A 19,610-nucleotide genomic window follows, 5' to 3' on the forward strand; every position below is an offset into this window, starting at 1 on the left:
TCATACCACATTATAGGAAGGAGGAAGGAGATTTTTTTCCACCATATTTCGCAGGTGCCCACTGGAGTAATGTGCAATTAACATGCTCCGATTGGTATTTGTGTAATTTCACCTGTGGAATCTGCCTTTTTCATATTCCGTTATTTGTAGTCTCACTGTTGCTGTCTTGTGTCCCAGATTCCAGCATCTCACTGTATGAAAGACACTGGAGCATTTTACTGCTCTAGCATCTTGTCCTCCTGTTTTTCTTTCAAGTCACATACTGTATCTCTTTCAAAAATATGTTTGAAAACTTTTAGAATTCAATAACTGACTTTGATAGAGAAATGACTGTTCCAGTGTATGGTAAATGACAGTGGTCTAGAACGCTGTTAAATTTAAGTCTGGAAAATGAACTTTAATAAAATGTGCTCCAATAATGTGCTGTGACAGCTTTTAGTGAAATCAACTCCAGTACTTTGATTCTCCCAGGAGCATAGTGAGACATACTCTTGCAGCCTTCAGCCATGGAATAAGAGAGCAGACGGCTTTATGATAAATGGCCCTAGAAGACTAAATTACAACTGCAGCAAATGAACAATATGTGGAAATTATTCGGTGGCTTTTTGTTTGTACACAAGCCTGCAGTGACACCTAGTGGTCACACACCCAGCCAAGAAACCAACCCACCAGCACTGTAGCTGTCAGTCCATGAAACTTCTGCTTTCTTTAAAAGAACACCAGTTTGCAAAAGACTACACCAAAATTAGCTGTCACCCCCCTCTGCCCACTGCTGTGGGTACTTCAAATAAAGATGTATCCCCTTAAAGACTGAGAGTAAAAGCACCTGTCATTCTAACAAGTGACAGCTGGCAACAATGTGATGCACCATAGCTACACACAGCTGGCTTTCAGGCTGACCGTACTCTTCCCTTTCCTGAGAGCAATTTGCTTGATAGGTTTGGTTTCCACAGAGCACAGCTTTGGCAGGCCAAGACCTAGGTTGCCAAATGCCTTGACCTTCCTACCATCCCTTCCTGCGCATGTGCCTCGCCTGCACTCCTTCACCACGTGCATGCACACTCACTTCCGGGAATAACTGCTTTAGAGAGAGAACGTGAGCTATTAGGGACCAATCGAACCCTCTGAGACATGGGGGCACAGAGAAGAGAGACCAGCCGCTGTTAATAAACGCCCATACTGCAAGGGAGAACTCACAATCAGCATGGGGGAACACAGATTTAATGGACCGTACCAAGAGTGACGTTGGGAACATTGGGTAACTGCCAATCATTCAAAACCAGGGTGGGTCAGGATTTATAATGTGCTGCCAGTGGGGAATGCTGGCAACAGCACATCAGTATAGCTCAGTGCCAGCCATCAGCCTCCAGCTTGGTTGAAGCATGTCCCTGTGGGCACTGGGCATCTTGCAAGGGCTCAGTCTGAAGTGAAGGGAGGCAGAGCACTTGGAAGGAGGAAATCTGGAAGGCCAGGAAAGAGAAGAGACATCTCCAATTTCACCTGTCCATCCCCAATATACAGCAATCTTCCCAGTTCAGCTCCCAGCCAGATCATAGAGCAGAAATGGCATCAGTGACCTCCTCCTATCCCCACACAAGGCAAGGGTGCCTATTTGCATGACCCTCAGTCCCTCTGTGGCACCTAGTACTGTCAGCTGCAGTGTACCGCACTAATACAGGCCTGGAAGAGAATGCTCTACGATTCTACCGATTCTTCTTTGCAGCCTGCGGTCAGAGAGATGAAGCACTGGTCTTCACCAGATCATTCACCTGTGGGGCTCCAGAGGCACCATGCTCTCACCTATCCTATTCAAGATCTACAGGAGGAAATCAGGAGACTGTACAACCTCAAATAACTGCTCTGTCTCCTGTTCTTAGACTGAGTTCTTCTGGGCAGGGCAGGGCTGTGTCTTCCTGAGTTCATGAGCCGCATGCTGTGGGCATTAATGGAAAAGAAAAGAAAAGAAAAGAAAAGAAAAGAAAAGAAAAGAAAAGAAAAGAAAAGAAAAGAAAAGAAAAGAAAAGAAAAGAAAAGAAAGATTAACTTCTGACATACATAGTGCAATCATGCACCTATCCTGGTTCCAATCTAGACTCCACTCTTGGGTGAGAAGCAGGTGCCTGGAGACGAACTCAAACAAGATGGAGCGAATGGTGGTGAAAATGAAAAGCTAGCTACATAGCATCACTTGGTCTGGAGGAAGCTTGACCTCCAATAGCCACATTGGTTCATGATCCAGCTAGACTCATCACTGCCCAGCAGCACTACTAACCATCAGCTGGGGCTGTGTTTATAAGAAAATATGTATTTGTATGTGATTGTGAAACTGAAAATCGTGAGATTTTAAAAATAAATATGTGGCTTACTTGTCCTTTGGAGATGGAGTTGCTCACATTTTCCAAGCTTTTCCCTGCAACCACAAGGATGAGAAACTTACAATTTGTTTTAAACCAAAGCTAAGATTCTCATGAAGTCACACGCTCTGGGAACTGGGGCTGTAAGAAAAACAAGCAAGTGTTAGAGCGGGGAAGCGGGGAGTGATGAGCCAAGTAACCTCTGAGCTGCTGCTCCTTTGAGAGCAGGGTTGTGAGCAGTGAGAGAGAGCAGAAGGTGCTGCGTTGGAGTCTTCCCAGGAGGAGAGCAAAGCAGCATAGCAGCCTGTGCACAACAAGCTGGGGCTTCCACGAGAGGGTGCACCAGGAAGAGGGGCAGCAGAGGGCCCCCAAAGAAAGGTCAGGGGGAAGGAGCAATTGACTGTTGAGGTGGAGGTGCCCTCACTGCAGTAGATTCTGGGAGGGTTGTAGAGCCTCAGTGAATTACTTTATTTGACAAGGAGAGGGGTGAATTGGTTTTGCAGAGTGGGCAGTGCATGGGCAATAGAGGCCTAAGAGAGATTTTGAGTGGAGGGTGTATTACTGAGTGGCATGGAAGGAAGGATAGAGATTTGGAGATGAAGAGTGTTCATGGGAACATGGGAGCATGGAGAGGGAGATGGGCTGAGTTCCTGGGGGCTGGCTGGAAGGAGGCAAGGTTGAAGTACCTGGGGAAGGAAACACTTTTACCTCAGGGACTGGACCAAGGAGACTGGTTTCATAGGGTCGGAAGAAGGCAGAGACAGGTGTGTTTCTGAGGCACAGAGGCGCTAAAAGCAGGATTCAAAAAAGGAAGCTCACACTTCCTGCCCCACACCTCCACAAGCCCAACTGGTGCTCTGAAAAAGTAGCTGAGCAGCTCTGAACCCAAAATTGCGTGCCAGGACCTGTGTTGGGAGCTGCTGTTAGGCTCTAATGAACTTTACTTTGAGGGGTAATCTTCAGAAGAAACCATTTCAAAAGCTCACTAGACAACAAAGGGGCAAAGAACCACAAGTTATCTTTCACCTGAGACAACAAAGAAACCATTTGGACTTTATGGGATTCTTGACCAAAGGGGCTGGTCAGCCACTTTCTGGAGCATATGTTGGTAAGGAAACTCCCTTGAACAAAGGCTGTAGCTTGTTTTGTAAGGTCTTAGCCTCTAGAAAGCATTTTTCACTTTAATTTGCTTGTAACCATTTCTAACTCTACCCTTTATATGTGAATTCACTTACAATCTTATTGCCTCTTGTTAATAAACTTGTTTTACTTTTAATCTAAACCATTCCAGTGCTGTGTTTGATGTAAAGTGAATGTTAACTCCGGCTAATGTGGCAAGCCGCTTGGTAATATATTTTTAAAGGAACAAACTGGATGACTGGGAAACAAAATGGCAGATCAAATGTAATGTTGATAAATGCAAAATAATGCACATTGGAAAACATAATCCTAACTACATATGCAATGACAGGGTCTAAATTAGCTGTTACCACCCAAGAAAGAGATATTGAAGTCACTGTGGATAGTTCTCTGAAATCATCCACTCAATGTGCAGCAGCAGTCAAAAAAGCAAACCAAATGTTGGGAATCATCAAGAAAGGGATAGATAATAAAACAGAAAATATCATATTGCCTCTATATAAATCCCTGTATGCCCACATGCAGATGTGGTTGCCCCATCTCAAAAAAGATATATGGGAATTGGAAAAGGTTCAGAAAAGGGCAACAAAAATGATTAGGGATATAAAATGGCTGCCATGTGAGGAGAGATTAATAAGACTGGGACTTTTCAGCTTGGAAAAGAGGCGACTAAAGGGGGATATGATAGAGGTCTATAAAATCATGAGTGGTATAGAGAAAGTAAATAAGGAAGTGTTATTTACTTCTTCTCATAATACAAGAACAAGGGGCCACCAAGTGAAATTAATAGGTAGCAGGTTTAAAACAACCACAAGAAAGTATTTTTTCACACAACGCACTGTCAACCTCTGGAACGCCTTGCCAGAGGGTGTTGTGAAGGCCAATACTATAACAGGGTTCAAAAGGGAGCTAGCTAGATAGATTCATGGAAGATAGGTCCATCAATGGCTATTAGCCAGGATGGGCAGGAATGGTGACCCTAGCCTCTTTGCTAGAAGCTGGGACTGGGTGACAGGGCATGGATCACTTGATGATAACCTGTCTGTTCATTCCTCTTGGGGCACCTGCCATTGGCCACTGTCAGAGGACAGGATACTGGGCTTGATGGACCTTTGGTCTGACCCAGAATGGTCGTTCTTATGTTCTTAGTCTCTCGCTGAATTCTCCAGGAAAGGGCTGGACATTACAGAGCACATGTTTTGGGGAAAATTCAGGACTGGGGGGGGCATTGCGTTCATCGTGCCAGGTATAAACAAGGCCGGTGAAGGCCAGAGTGGGGACGTGGTCTAAGGAGCAGGTTCCTAGAGTCAGAAGACTGAACCCGGGCTGCTTAATACACAGTCACTGGGCGCGTGCGTGTGTGATGGAGGGAAGCCTCCAGACACAGGAGCTCCAGCGGCAGGTGTTTGAGGCACTCAGGGTTACAGGGAAAGCAGCGGCACCACCGCCCACTGGTCTGGAAGGCACCCCGGAAGAGAAGACGTTTGATTCAGGCTGAAGAAGTCTCAGGGAAAGCAGCAGACTGACAGGGCATTCGAGGTAAGGCAACGGCCATGATAAAAGCTGCGTACCAAGGCTCCTGCGGTGCCGGAAGAACTGGCGGGAAATTAAGCCACTGGCTCAACTCAAAGCTGACCGGCCGGGGGTTAAAACCCTCCCTCTCATTCGCAGCCCCGGCATGCGCTTCCTGCCGAGGACCTGGCCCCGGGAGCCGCGCGGGCAGCGACCGGGCGCCCCGCGCAGGGCGGGGAGAAGAGCGCGGGGGGGGTTGCCAGGGACGCTGTGGAGAGGCCTGTGCAGGGCTGGGTCACCGCGCCCAGGGCGCGGCCCGTCCCTGACCGTGGCCGTAACGGGCCGGGCCAGGCCGGTGGCTGGGACACGCCCCTCCCCGCGAGGGAAACCAAACGTGGCTACCTCTAGGGTCAAGACCCCAAGCCTGGCAGCAGCTCCAGGTGCTGCCCTATGCCCCGGAAGGGGAAACCGCAGCCTCGTCCTGAGACACGACGGATTCCGGAGGGCGGGGACTTGCCACGGTAGCTAGAGAAGCCGGAAGTGGAAGGTACTTTTTGTGCGCAGGCGCATTAAGGCCTACTGCCGGGGGGGGGCAAGTAGTGGGACCGACGCGCGCGCAGAAGGGGCGTGGCTACCCCCTCGTGAGGGGCGGAAGCGGCGGCGCGGCCGGGCTCCGCTGCCACCCCCCGATGCTCCGCTCCTGGTACCTGCTGTGCTGCCTCTGGGCCCTGCACCTGCCGGGCGCCGGGGAGGGGGCGGCCCGCGGCATAGACACCGCCCACTACCGGTGAGGCTCAGGGCGGCTCGGTTCCCCCCAGCTCCCCCTGCCGGGAGCGGCCCCCTCGGCCTGGCCGGCCCCGCTCCGGCCCCGGGCTCGGTGCGGCCCCGCTCCGGCCCGGCTGGGGGCAGTAGGCGAGTCCCGCCCAGGCTTGTGGAAGGGGCCGGGCCGCGCATCTGGGCGCTTAAGCGACGTGCGGCTGCCAAGCGGCCCGGGCAGTGCGGGCGGCGGGCGGGGGAAGCCCGGGCCGGTTTGGCCAAGCCGGGGGCGCAGCCCTGGCGTGCCGGTAGGCCCGTAGCCGTGTCCGCGCTCCAATGCCGCCTCTGCCCTCAGGGAGCGGGTCAAGTCCATGTTCTACCACGCCTACGACAGCTACCTGGAAAACGCGTTTCCCTACGATGAACTGCGGCCTCTGACGTGTGATGGACAGGACACCTGGGGAAGGTACTGGAGAGGGTTAATGTTCCCTATGAGCTTGTTTGCCTGCTGTGTCCAGGGTGCCGGCGTTTCCCTACCTCTCCCTAGACTTAAAAATCTAAAAGACCTTCATCTTTAGCTCTGACGACTCTGTGGGGCGCTGTCCTGGTCTCTGCTGTAACTGTGCCAAGCCGTTTGGTAAAGGTGGAGTCTCAAACTGCATTAGCTTGAATCGTATATGTTGGTGAAGGAGAAAAACCAATTGGATCACACAAGCCAGGCACCTGCCAGTAAAAGAGAATTGTTTAAGGAAAAGATGAGAGACAGGGTGGGTAAGGTAATATATTTATTGTCTCGCTAATATCCTGGGACCAATGCGGCTAAAACAACTCTGTGAATAAGATGATTATGTCACGAAATATTATTGGGAGGTATTTTTACCACTAAGGCTGCAGGTATTGTTGGAATACAGTATATTTTTGTTCTTAGCCCTACCTGTTGCCTGGCCCTCCAGTGGAGTCATAATTTTGTGTTGATGCTATTAGTGGCAATGGTTGTGATCTGACAGATTCAGCAGGATGATAGATGTCCTCTGGGTAGAATTCCCAGTCTTCTCTATACACAGCTTAGGGGTCTCAGGTTGGCTCACGCTGTTGCCTCTCAGTAACTGGAGTTGTAGTTAGACTTTTTTTGTTTTTGCTGTTAAATATTCAAGTGTTATATTTGTTACTGTCTGTCACCCTGGCTGCTACTTATCTCACTTGACATTTCCTCACACTGCCTTCTTTTCTCTTTTAGTTTTTCTCTCACGTTGATTGATGCTTTGGACACTCTACTAGTAAGTATCTCACTCAATTACAACCTTTTCTTGTTAATTTCTCTCTGTTTTATTTCATACAATATTACTTTCTGCACTTCTTAAATATCCTGCATTAGAGGCCTCGATTTACCTCTGCTCCTCTCAGGTGCTCTTCACTTACTTGTGAGAGAAACTTATTAACTGAGAGAGGGAGAGCCTGCATTGACTTCACTCCACTGAGATGCAGGTGCCTGGAGTGCCCAGCCTCTGACACCTTCTAAATATGGCATAAGGACCCAGAATGAGGGGGGAAAGCTTTGAAGACAATCAAATAGGAATCTTTTTCTTAGTGTCTTTTATATCCTCAGTTTCGTGAGTCAGCAGCTTGTGCTCACAGCTAGTCAGGGGCGGCAAGTTGTATGGGCCCGTGGTGCCTGGGCTCCAGCAAGTTCAGGGCCCTGTTCCACCAAGGTTCGGAGCCGGATCTCTCCCCCGGCTCTGCCTGCCACCCCGCGCACCGCCCCTGAGCTGTCCCCTACAGCTCCGTGCTGCGCTCCCTCACTGGCCGCTCCCGGCTACAAGGGAGCGGCGCCAGGGGCAGGCTGAGGCAGCTGTTGTGCCGGAGGAGGCACGTGGCAGTCCATTCGTCTGTCGTCCCCCCCAAACTCTCTCTCAGAGCATGCATCCCCGCCTGCACCCCCTCCTGCATGCCTACCCCAGCCCAGAACCTGCACCCTCCCAGAGCCCGCATCCCGCCTGCACCCCAAACTCCCTCCCACACCCAAACTCCTTCCCAGAGCCGTGGGCAGGATTTGGACCTGTTCTGGGCACCACCAAAAATTATACAAACCTGCCGCCCCTGCAGCTTGGTCAAGTGAAAAAGGTTTAAAACAGCATCTAACCCTATAGTGAAGCTGCTGAGGAGTCTGTTATGTCATGCGTTCCTTATAATTGCTCCTTTGTTTTCCTGAGTGTAGTCATTTGCTGCCTCATGAGCCTCCCTCTCATTTGTCCTGATTTCTTTTCCAGATTTTGGGAAATGTTTCAGAGTTCCAGAGGGTTGTCAATGTGCTGCAGGAGGGGGTGGATTTTGATATTGACGTAAATGCGTCTGTCTTTGAAACCAACATCCGAGGTGAGCTGGGTGCTGGAGTAGGGCTTAACTTGAAAGTCGTTTGTGTGTCACAATCACAGTCTCTGTGAATTCATAATTTTATATCTAATGCAGAAGGGCAATGCAGAAGAACAGTGGGAATTGAATTCTGCTGCATACAAACTAAACAAAGAAAAATACACCTCCCTTCCTTCATTGTGCATTACCTCCCAGCCCCCTTTTGAATGGTTCCATATGTAAACTATGCATACTACAGTTTGTGTTCTTGTTCAAGGTTAGTTTTAAGTTTCAGAATGAGAGGTTTCCTGCTGAAGTCATAAAGTTACACATCAAATCTGCTGTTGCTTCTAGAATAAGTTTCTTGTGTCCCTTGAGGCAGACGATGTTCTGGAATGGAGAGTAATTTTGTCTATTTAAGAAGCTATGATTAAAGTCCTCTTTCGCTTGAAAAATCATGACGACCTCTGCCTTCAGCACTACTTGCTTGTTCTACTCCTTCAATTCCCTCTACCTAAATGACACTTTCAGAGAAGAAAACTGTGCTATGCTTATTCTCATTCTCCTGCTCTGCTAGTTTCTGCACCCTGAGACAGTTTCTGGTAAAATATTTTACACATTAATAGTTTTTGACCTACACTTGCTATGTTACACATTTCTGGGCTCATTTAAAATACAAGACAACCCCATCCACTCTCCCTTTCAATTGCTCATACTTTATTCTCCTGATGTCATAATCCCAATAGTTCTTCAGTTGTCTGTATCTGTACTACAGATAAACGGGCATAGGTAAGATCTGCTGCTTCTAATGCAATGAGGTAGAAGAAGTGCTTCCAGTTCTTTTTGACAGTTTACAAAGAAGCAAGAACAAGAATAAATCCAACTTTTTATCTTTGCAAAGCATCTTTGATTAGCACCTTCTTAGACACTAGAGATGAGCCATCTGTCTTCCCCTTCCCCGCCACAACTTCCTAGTTATGGAATCAAATGCTGCTGATTTGGGGGTTTTGTGCGCAAAACCATCAGTTCATTCCTCCCTGTACTTCCTAATGAGCCCCTCACTTTGCACTGTTCCAGTGGTAGGTGGTCTCCTGTCTGCTCACTTGCTGTCTAAGAAAGCTGGTGTTGAAGTGGAAGCAGGATGGCCGTGCTCAGGACCTCTTCTGAGGATGGCGGAAGAAGCTGCTCGTAAACTCCTACCAGGTGAGAACCTTTCCAGAGCTGCAGATCTAACTTCTCTCTGCACTCTTCTGCATAGTAGATGCTGAGTTAACTGGCCAGTAGTAATAAAAGTGCCATCACTTCAGCATCTAAAATAGTCCCCAGATCACTGGAATCATAGGGGAAGTCTAACTAGCTGTATTAAACGGCCATATTTTTGTCAGTGCTGCACTGATGTACAAGTATTTTGGTGTTACTGAAGTCTGGGGAATGAGCCTAGGCTCAAATAAATCCTTTACAATCCACATGGAAACCTCTGAAGCTTCCAAAGCAGCTGTGGGATGGTTGTTGGAAGCAGAATGCAGGACTCTGGGTCACTTGAGACAAAATATCGCAGGAAATGTGAGTGTAGTCTTCTGAAATGACAGCATTAGGTATATGTAATGCCTGCAGGAAACACCCGGAACGTGGTGCTATCAGTCACATGAATGTACGCCATCATGTATATTAATTACTCCAAGCAAAAAAAAATGTTAAAAGAACATTAAGGTGGTCAAGTGATGGTCTCTAGAGGCAGAAAATGTGCAAACTCAACTCTGCCCCACTGTGGGCTTCCATTAGGATACACAGTCAGAGTACGTGAGTTGTTGTGTTGGTTTTATGTGCCTCGTCCCGGGCACAGATTGGACTGCATTCAGTTAATGAGGCAGCTGTTCAGCGTTTGCATCCTCAGAGATCATCCTGCTTGTGCAGTGAGGCAGGCATACCCTCAAACACTGCATGCTAAGTGATAGGTCTCCACAATCGATGTCCAGCATTTCTTGTCTAGCCTTCTGGGTTCTACCTCTCTCCCCCATACCGGGCTATGGTGCCACCTCCCATTTATTTCAGTGCACTTCAGACTACTCCAAACCCCTGGTCTCTTGCTGGCATCCATGCTTGAATGAGAGGCACAGGCAGTAACAGTCAGCCTGTTAAATGTTGTCTGGTGATAGATGCCGAACGTTCTCCTGTGAATCACGACTGTGATGTGTTTCAGCTTTTCAGACCCCAACTGGGATGCCATATGGGACAGTGAACTTGCTGCATGGAGTAAACCCTGGAGAGACCCCAGTTACCTGTACTGCTGGTATCGGAACATTCATAGTGGAATTTGCCACGTTAAGCCATCTTACGGGTGACCTAGTGTTTGAGGATGTGGCCAGAAAAGCCATTAAGGCCCTGTGGAAAAATCGCTCCGATATTGGATTGGTGAGTGGGGGGGAAACGCCCTTCATGTTATGCTTACATCCTTTTTGTAAACAGTGTACAGGAGGCAGTACTAGGTAAGCCAGGATAGATAGAGGACACGCGTTATCTTTAAATGAGTGATACCTTATAGTACTACATGAGTATAACTGCAATACCAGTAATCCTGCAGTAGGTGGCACTTAGCCTACTGTTCCAGAACCCTGGTAACTTCAGTTAGACTATATCCACCTCGGATACATTACACAGTTCTTGTATTCTACCCAGAAGAGGCTGGCGGGCAAATGTTGTGATTTTCACAGTTTTATAATTTTTATAACTCCGCTTTCGTTATGATCCTCTGTCATTACTGGCTCACAGCCTCCTTAAAACGTTGCTTTAGTGCCGCTATTCCAAGTTTAGTCTCTGTCAAAGGGGGATTTTTTTATTTATTTTTTTTTAAATGAGACTAGTCAATTCAGATGTTTATAATTTAGGCTTTGGAGAGGAGGGTTGGAACACAATTTCCCCATACTTAAAATATAAATATAAATATTTTCTCTTGACACTTACATTTTTGTACACAAAACTTGGACATTTCTGAAGTTTAAAAATGTCCGTCTCCACATGTGACTAGACCTCAATGAGGACCTTGGCAAATTTAAAGAAAAAAATTATGAATGACTACAAATCTGTTTCCACACATGCACTGTAACAGAGAAAAATCTTTAAGCATATGGTTATGGTCTTGCCCAGCTCCATAATGCCACGCTGTAGAACTCGAGTGCCACAAATAGGTTTTTTCCTTGTATCTAAAGAGTTTTTTCTAGCTTAAAACCCTCTGGAATTTCAGAAAAATGCAGTTACTCTATTCTGTAGTCCCAGAGTTCAGGTCAGATAATACCTAACAAAGCTGCACTTTATGGCATTGTAATCAATAAAATCCTAGGTAAAACTTTATACCAATGAGACATTAATGTTGCAAATAAAAAATGCAAAGTAGTGGTTCCCATAGCATTGTTCATGTCTGCCTATTGACAAACCAGGTGTAGTTGTGAAATGCAGAAAACAGTTAATTTAACTTGAAGGTTGCAAATTCATCATAAAATCAGGACAGCAATACTAATGTTGTATTGCTATATGTGTCTGTATTTCATAAAGTTTGCCAAGTGCTTTGGAACCCGTGGCTTTCAAATAAACAGTAGAAAGAGAAGATCGTCCTCGGAATCTAGTATTAACAGGCAAGCTTTGGCTTTTCTTTAAACTCTTCCTTTTCCCACAGGTGGGTAACCACATTGATGTGGTAACTGCCAAATGGGTAGCCCAAGATGCTGGCATTGGGGCAGGGGTAGATTCCTACTTTGAATACCTTGTTAAAGGAGCCATTCTGCTGCATGATGAAGAGCTGATGTCCATGTTCCTAGGTGAGAGCTTTTTTTCTCCTGGATGACTGGGCCTTTTTTCACCAGATTTTCCCAAAAGTGTCTCCTTAAGTGCACCTGTAGATATCTGTATGTACAGAGAGAGGCCCCTGGAAATGTGACCTTAAGCAACTCCATGGTGCAGACTCACTTCTGAGGTATCTTCAGCTCTGTGGGTGAAATTCTGGCCTCCCATTGACCTCAGTAGAGCCAGGCTAGTACCTGTGTCTTTTTGGAGCTAAATTTCTTTTTCCATCATTTGGTCTGTTAGACTCCTTTTAACAAGAGGATGCTAAAAGTCTGACAAAACTCCTTTCTAGACTGTTTCCTGTAGTGATGGTTTTTGTTACAATAAGGCCTTGTAAGATTTGTGAGTGTTCTGTATGACAGTGCTCTGGGAGAAATGAATGTTCTTAGTGTTAATTTGACTAATCCACAGTGGAAAAAGGGGCTTCTCTTCTGCTATTTAAAAATGCAGTTGTGTTAAATTATTTTTCTCCGCTTCTTTTTAGAATATAACAAAGCCATTAAGAACTACACAAAATTCGACGATTGGTACCTGTGGGTTCAGATGTACAAAGGGACAGTGTCCATGCCTGTCTTTCAGTCCCTAGAGGCCTACTGGCCAGGCTTACAGGTAGGAAGAGAAATAACATACACTAATCTTGTTCCTCCCTGTCTTGGGTCCATCTGCACCACAAATACTGTGCCGGGGCATATGATGATAACTTTTATCTTCTGTCCCGGTTAAAGCCTGGCTCTGCTCCGCAGTGTAGATGGACTTCACCTCCTGCAGCCTTTGGCAGAGCTGAATTAGACTCCAGAAGTGCTACATACAGAACCATAGATTAAGTGTGAATGGGGACAGCCATATTGTAACCTGCTTTCCTAACACAGTTCTTATGAAGATGGGGGGGGGGAGGGGCCCTAAGAAAATAGACAAAATCCCTTCCCCATCTCCTCCTAAACACTTTTTATGTTTGAGTTTATTTCTTGCAATGAGAATTGCTTATTGAGTAGTTCCCACTCCCTAGTGTCCTATAGTTGACTACGCAGCAACAGCCCCTCTGCTGCTGAAATGAAAGGAACAGTGTCTTCTAGATGAGTCAGGGAAGCTCTAAAATGAATCCTCTGAGACCCACATCAGCCAGAAGGGAGTAGAAAACTTGGTATGAATTCAGAGATCACATGGAATATGATCCAACAGAAGTGTCACCAGCTTCCTCATTAGCTCCAGCTATTCTTAAGGTACCCTGTCTGAATATGACTATGTTCAAACTCTGTGAGCAGTCCATTGGTTTCTCATTTAATGACTGTAGGAAAGGTTGTTGTTTTTTTTAAGCTAAGTCCTGTGTAGTTTGTTGTTTCCCAACTGAGTGTTGCTTCACTAGGTGTTTTTTCTTTCCCCAGAGCCTGATAGGGGATATCAATAATGCCATGCGAACATTCCTCAATTATTACACTGTTTGGAAACAGTTTGGTGGGCTGCCTGAGTTTTACAACATTCCCCAGGGCTATACAGTGGAGAAGCGAGAAGGATACCCACTCAGACCTGGTAAACAGAAGCAACAAACATGTTGACACTGAGTCCTGCTTTTACTCTAGTGTAGTAATTTAAATGTTACCTAACATCTAATCTGCAAGATCTTACACTACTGCAATAATAACTTCATTCTCAGGGCACTCCAATTTTCCATTTCCAGCAAGAGTCTGACTTTCACTATAGGTAGGACTACATTTTAAAGGAGCATAACCACTGTGCCACTTCTTAAAGGGGCCCTGTCAAATGGATTAGGCCCAAAATATAGGGTTTGTGCTATTGAAGAAGATGCATCAAGTGTAGTATTAAGTGTTCTCAAAGTCTGTCAGTAAAAGGCTTTTTAATGTAAATGTTCACTTGCACACATGGATTCTGTACTAGTATAACTAGAAAGTGAAATTGACTATAAACAGACCAGTCTGGTTTTGCTGAATGAAGTGCATAGAGTAAAGCAGACTTTTGCTATTCCTCCAGTTTTATTAACCTTATTGCAGTTGAGTAACACAAATAATGTTAATGATCCTGTGATGCAAGATCATCTCTGAAACTTGAAAATAACATTTCTCCCTCGTTCCTTTGTCCTTTTCTGTTCCACAACCATTGATTTCCCTTTTCCCTGTTTCTTACAACACACATGGTTCTACTTCATTTACTTGTGCAACTGCATCATGTAGGTCTGCAAATGCATTTGTTAATTTGAGTTTCCTGAATGGCTGTTACAGCAGCATAACATCATTCGCCATGTGGCCTGTAAACTGGACTTTTTTACCAAAAATTCTTAGCAATGCTAATTTTCTTAGAATGTGTCACAATATCACAGTAGCAATGTTTCTAGAGTAAGGAAAAGAGAAGGTGCACCTGATGTCTGCCGTGGATGTATCCATATTACCCATCCCTGTATCTAAACATCAGGAAACCCTATCTTTCAGTAGCTTATAAAATGTACAACTTTTTTTTATGGGGCTGAAATGTCTGATGCAGAATTGCGGTATCAAAGAATTTTCTAAATTTAGGGTTTTTTTTAGGGCAAGTTTAATTTTAAATTTTTTTAACTTCACTTCATTCCCATCCCCTAAATGTGAGGCGGGAAATGCATAGTTAACATGTCATCTCAATTCAAACTGTTTAATTGCAGATTTGGCTTGTCCTCTGGGAAGATGGGTGAGAGCCAGAGGCAATATATAGGGCTAATTGATCTGATCCTCTTGAATTGTATTGGTGAATCTATGCAAATTGCAGGGGTGTCTTCTGTGCACTGTAACAAAGTCTTTGCTGCTGGATTTTGCAGAGCTGATCGAGAGTGCCATGTATCTGTACCGTGCCACACGAGATCCCACCCTCTTAGAACTGGGGAGAGATGCTGTGGAGTCCATAGAGAAAATCAGTAAGGTGGAGTGTGGATTTGCAACAGTAAGTGTCTGCTGAAAACCAGCTTTCAACCAGCAAGTGTTGGTCTCTTGATAGTTTGTCAAAGAGGGTGATGTCTGTAGGCTGGCTGATCACTTGAGGGGAGGTTTTCTTGTTTTTTAAAACCAATCAAACAGTCCCGTGGTAAAACTCAATTTTGTAACCCTGCTCATGCTTCAGGGAGTAACTCCACTGCCAGAGCAGTAAGGGAGTTAGGGCCATATTGTGCCCTGCTACTGTGTGGGTAAGAGTTGGGGATGGCACAAAAAGCCTCCCCACTTCCCTCTGCCCTCGGCACAGGAACTACTTCCTCCTGGTGCCTCTGTGGGTGCAAGGGGTTGGGGAGAAAGCAGGGCCAGGACATGTTCCCACTGCATGTAGGGCACTGCACCTCTCAGCGATCTGCTGGAATGGTACAGGTCTGCATTGCCCTGACATGGGCCTGTGCTGATCAGATACAACTGAGCCTGTACGAGTTGATTTCTTTACACTTCTCTAACACCTGCCATTCAAGGATCTCACACTGTCACGATGAATCGTTAATGCACAAACACTGAGAATTCAACCTCACAACTCTGAAGTAGATAAGTCCCCATTTTATAGGTTGGGAAATGGTGGGTAAGTCGCTTCATGTCGCTAAGTCACATGGGAAATCCTTAGCACAGAACTCCTCTCTCCTGATTAGCAGTTAGAGCAAGTGACTGGCAGACGTTTCAGTTGGATAAAACAGCCAAAAAGAAACTGTTAGAAGTAATTAATTTTAAATGTTGTGCACCATCAAGCCAAATGGCAACTCCTTGGGGTAAGAATCGGCAGTGGACGGGTGAGTCCATGTATTGCTTAGCTGTAGGGATGAATTCCAAGCTGACTGTTTTCCCAAGTTCATGACATCTAGGAGCACTCTGTGAGGTTCTGGGTTCAGGACAGATGTAATCCACTTGATCTGCTCTCTTACAGATCAAAGACCTGAGGGATCACCGACTGGATAATCGCATGGAATCCTTTTTCTTGGCTGAAACAGTGAAATACTTATATCTGCTGTTTGACCCAGATAACTTCATTCACAATGATGGGTCAGCCTTTGATGTGGTGTCCATGCCTTATGGGGAATGCATCCTTGGTGCTGGCGGATATGTCTTCAATACCGAAGCTCACCCCATAGACCCTGCTGCCCTGCACTGTTGTAGAAAACAGAAGGAAGAGCAGTGGGAAGTGGAAGACTTAATGAGAGCGTTTTACTTTCTGAAGAAAAGCAAAAAGTCCACGTTCAAGAGAACTGCAGACCACAGTGGGAGGGAAAGCCAGACAGCATCTGCAGATACTTCCTCAGGGAGCAGCAGGGTGGAAATGAACCCGGAGAAGAACACCAAAAGGAGAATCCCTCTCCTGAGCTGCCCTAATCAGCCCTTTACCTCCAAACTTTCAGTTCTGGGACAGGTCTTTCTAGACAACACGTGACTCCTTCACTACGAGTCCGAGTTGTTGAAGTTAATAAATCCGCTTGGATTTGCACTCTGTGGACCTTTTTATTCTGTGGGAAATATTTTTCAGTGGTGGAAAAAAATGCACAACAGGATTTCCACTGTTATGTAAAATATCCTACAATTAGATCCCCTTGCACTCTTGCCTTTTGTATTGCATGAATCAGGGTTACTGTTCCGTTTGTTAACGCAGCTCAAAGTGTTATACCAGAATGAGTCGCCAGTTTGGAAAGCAGAAATCTCTGAGAAAGAAGAGCCTGCAGCCTGTGACTTTTGCTGTTTCATTTGCAGCTGTGTTAAATGTTCTGAGGCCGTTTAAAGTCTCGACCATATGCAGAGTTTCCAGTGCCTCCTGCTTAAGAAAAGAAGGAAATTGAGCTACCTGGCTGTAGCAACATGAGAACAGAAGCAAATTACTAGCAGCTACTTCTCTTACTCCTTAAATTGCAGATTTTCTCTGATTAGCCTTAAATTTTACTGCTGGTCCCAGGAGATCATGTGGGCACAGGCTTGAACACCCAGAGCTCCCAGATGGGGAATAGTTCATGGGCAACCTCTATTCCAGATAACAGGTTTTCAGTTCCATGCTGGGCTGTTGGACAAATGAACTGTACATCTGGCAGTTGGGGGGAAACCAACATGGGAGGATTTGTCAAGTGTCAGAAAGTGAGTTAATTTGTGTCATAGAACATTTCACATCACACATTCCCTTACATCTAGCACTAGTGCTCATTAGTACCCTGTGCGTGACACTGTCCCTTAGGAGGCTGGCTGGCTGACTGCTGGGTGGATGTCACCTAGAAGCTGATTAAATTTCTGTAGTTTTCTGGGGCCTGTGATGTGCGGAAGGAGGGACTTTGTGCTGTGGATTAGAAACCCTTCTAACCCCAAGGGACGAGGCTTGGCTGACTCCCCAAGTGTTCTGCCTGCCTCTGCTCAGAAAAACCCTTCCTCCTTCCCTGCCTTCAATGCCTAATATGACCCATCTCCCCCTAACAGCTGCGTGGACCTTCTTGTTGGGAACTAATGTGGCAGTCAGCAGGAATCCACGCAGCATGAGGCAGGCAGTCCATTGGTAGGGCAGGGGTAGTGTGGGGTAGGGAGATGGGACCAAAGCCAGGGAAGAACACCAGTTTTGTTCAGAGTGAGGTATAGAATACTCCAGCCCCTCAATACAGAGGAGAGGCTGAATAGACATGTAACTCCTCTAAAAGTGGGGCAGGGTGGGTTTCTAATGGCCACATTCTTTTAAAGTGAAGTCGAACCATGATGGTTCCCTTTCTAATAGTGAAAAGCCTTGCTCCTGAATGAACAGGCTATTGGTGGGATCTGACAACCCCTACCGCTCTGTGAGTCTCAGGAGATATAAAGAACCCTGACCCTTCAGCTTCAGCAGGGGAGATGATCTTCCAGAGTCCCCTGGGGAGCTTGTCCCCACCTCTATCATGGTGGCCAGGTGCATTGCAAGAGTTTCATTTTGATGTAGCAGGAACCAAACTGCCCAAGGCTGCAGATAGCATAGCCTGATGGTTTGATTCCATATAGCCATTCCTAGCTTCCCTTCTACCTTTTTTAGCTTGTGCAATATATCTGTTCTTGCTTGGGGTAGCAGAAGCTGACCAAGCAGGGGCTCTCTACACTCATTTTTATGCCAGTAGTGCCCCACGTTGTTAAGTAGAATGGGAGCCTTGGTGTGGCAATAGGTCTATAACTTTTGCCTGTTTTAGAATTGGCCATGGAAAGTAGGTCAAGTTATTTTCAATAAAAAACATTGTAAATAGGTGCAAGAGAACCAGACAACCTAGATTAGCCTAAACCAAAAAGGCCATGATTGATATAATCCAAGGACTGTTGAAATTATGCTTATTAAAAACAAATGATGTGGAGCCAGAAGTTAATGAACTGAAGTTGACGTGTTGCATATTAGGCCAAATTGGTGGATTAAACCATGAGAGGATCAGCTATTCCACCCAACACTCCCTTTTCTCAGTGCTTGAAGAAAGACACTTTGGCAGAGGGGAGATACAGAGAGAACTCTCAGAAGCTTCTGGAGGAACTTCATCATGGCTGCCACTCTCACCATCTCCTGGGACCCTGGGCCTTCAGCATCCTGATCCTGAGGGATGTTCTGACCAGACTGGACCAGAGAGAGGGACCCCAATGACATTGCCACCTGTACCGGCCCCAGCTGAATCTCAGACACCAGCTGGGATGAAATGGGATCAGACTTTAACAGCATCGACGGCTCCAGCTCATTTCAACTTCTTCTCTTTTCCCCAAAAGGAAAGTTATTACCATCTGATACCATTTAAGAGACTGTCAGACAAGGATGTTTTCCTTCTAAAAACTCTCCAGCTTAAGGGAAAGGGGGGAAGGATGTTGTTAAAATTAAAGGCTTTACATTCCAAATACTGTAACTGTTTGTCCTTCTTTATCTTTAATAAAAGGTTCAAATGATTTTTACTGTCATGTTTAGCATGATACTAGGCAGGCTAAGGTCTCTGTATACGAAGCCCCAAACAGTAATTAGATTATGTTAACACAGGGATTCCCAAACTTTTTGCCAGCATAACCCCATTTTGAGACTTATGGTCTCCAGTGCCCCCAGACCACATCATAGCAACCAAGGAATTTACACATGAAGTACATTATTTAATGCTCTCTAATGTGACACAGGGGCTTGTGTGTTGCAACACAGCTTCCTGAAGTCTGGTGGCATGGTAGAAATTGCACATCTAATCTCCAGTTGTGACATCCACAGTAGATCAACCCTGAGACTTGATGGACACAAGCACTGAATCCAGCCTCACCCAAATACAGGCTTGCAAATGGCACCATCAGTTTGAAGGTGCAGGTTGAGAGTGCAGGATATTCGTTCTTGTGACAGTGAGCCAAATTCCCAGAGAGAAAGTTGAGCACATGTTCCTCGCAAGAATCTATCACAGGAAATTTCAGTGAGCTGTTCAGTGTCAGCTGCTGGCAACTCCATGGTGTCAGGCTTTTACTGAAAAGGGTTTCGCACCCAGTCATACTTTGTCACGTCCAGGTCAGGGGGAAAGGATGTAAACTGTTCTGGCCAGCTGAGGCGCTCGGCCATCACCTGTTTAGGAGGCTGAATAATTTCATTGTCAGTCAGGAACTTGCAAAGCTGAAGGAAGGATTCATAGTTTGTCTTCAATAGATTATACTTCCAGAAAACAATTAATAAATCTTCTGATTTTGATTGACTCAGCTGAAGGATGGGGGGTGGGGGGAGTCTTTC

The 19,610-nt window shown here is 46.0% G+C and overlaps 1 protein-coding gene and 1 long non-coding RNA gene across 5 annotated transcripts; one reads left to right on the forward strand and one right to left on the reverse strand.

Annotated features, from left to right (window-relative positions):
- Window positions 1-376: 376 nt before the first annotated feature.
- LOC125622577 (uncharacterized) lies at window positions 377-5,553 on the reverse strand. Of its 3 annotated transcripts, none has more exons than XR_007352744.2 (3): window positions 5,409-5,553; window positions 2,367-2,410; window positions 377-1,933 (listed from the first exon to the last, which is right to left on the reverse strand). It is a non-coding gene; the product is annotated as an uncharacterized LOC125622577 (long non-coding RNA). The 3 variants fall into 3 exon arrangements; XR_007352743.2 differs by having other exon boundaries at window positions 2,367-2,495; XR_007352745.2 differs by lacking the exon at window positions 5,409-5,553 and adding an exon at window positions 5,066-5,207 and having other exon boundaries at window positions 2,367-2,495.
- EDEM2 (ER degradation enhancing alpha-mannosidase like protein 2) lies at window positions 4,908-18,805 on the forward strand. 2 transcript variants are annotated; one of them, XM_048820666.2, is made up of 11 exons: window positions 4,908-5,033; window positions 6,118-6,228; window positions 7,000-7,039; window positions 8,030-8,135; window positions 9,189-9,314; window positions 10,312-10,523; window positions 11,782-11,923; window positions 12,433-12,557; window positions 13,331-13,475; window positions 14,749-14,870; window positions 15,825-18,805. In XM_048820666.2, the coding sequence occupies exons 2-11, from the start codon at window positions 6,134-6,136 to the stop codon at window positions 16,323-16,325; spliced, it is 1,614 nt and encodes a 537-aa protein (XP_048676623.1). In that variant the 5' UTR covers window positions 4,908-5,033; window positions 6,118-6,133; the 3' UTR covers window positions 16,326-18,805. The 2 variants fall into 2 exon arrangements, with proteins under 2 accessions (XP_048676623.1, XP_048676622.1); XM_048820665.2 differs by lacking the exon at window positions 4,908-5,033 and adding an exon at window positions 5,625-5,793.
- Window positions 18,806-19,610: the final 805 nt, after the last annotated feature.

The sequence above is a fragment of the Caretta caretta genome, chromosome 13 (assembly GCF_965140235.1).
Source record: "Caretta caretta isolate rCarCar2 chromosome 13, rCarCar1.hap1, whole genome shotgun sequence".
Classification (NCBI taxonomy): domain Eukaryota; kingdom Metazoa; phylum Chordata; order Testudines; family Cheloniidae; genus Caretta; species Caretta caretta.

Coding starts and splice junctions, on each gene's coding strand:
- EDEM2 (XM_048820665.2), top strand. CDS start 5,696: ATGCTCCGCTCCTGGTACCTGCTGTGCTGCCTCTGGGCCCTGCACCTG. Junction 6,229..6,999: donor GGACAGGACACCTGGGGAAG/GTACTGGAGAGG, acceptor TTTCTCTTTTAG/TTTTTCTCTCACGTTGATTG. Junction 11,924..12,432: donor GCTGATGTCCATGTTCCTAG/GTGAGAGCTTTT, acceptor GCTTCTTTTTAG/AATATAACAAAGCCATTAAG.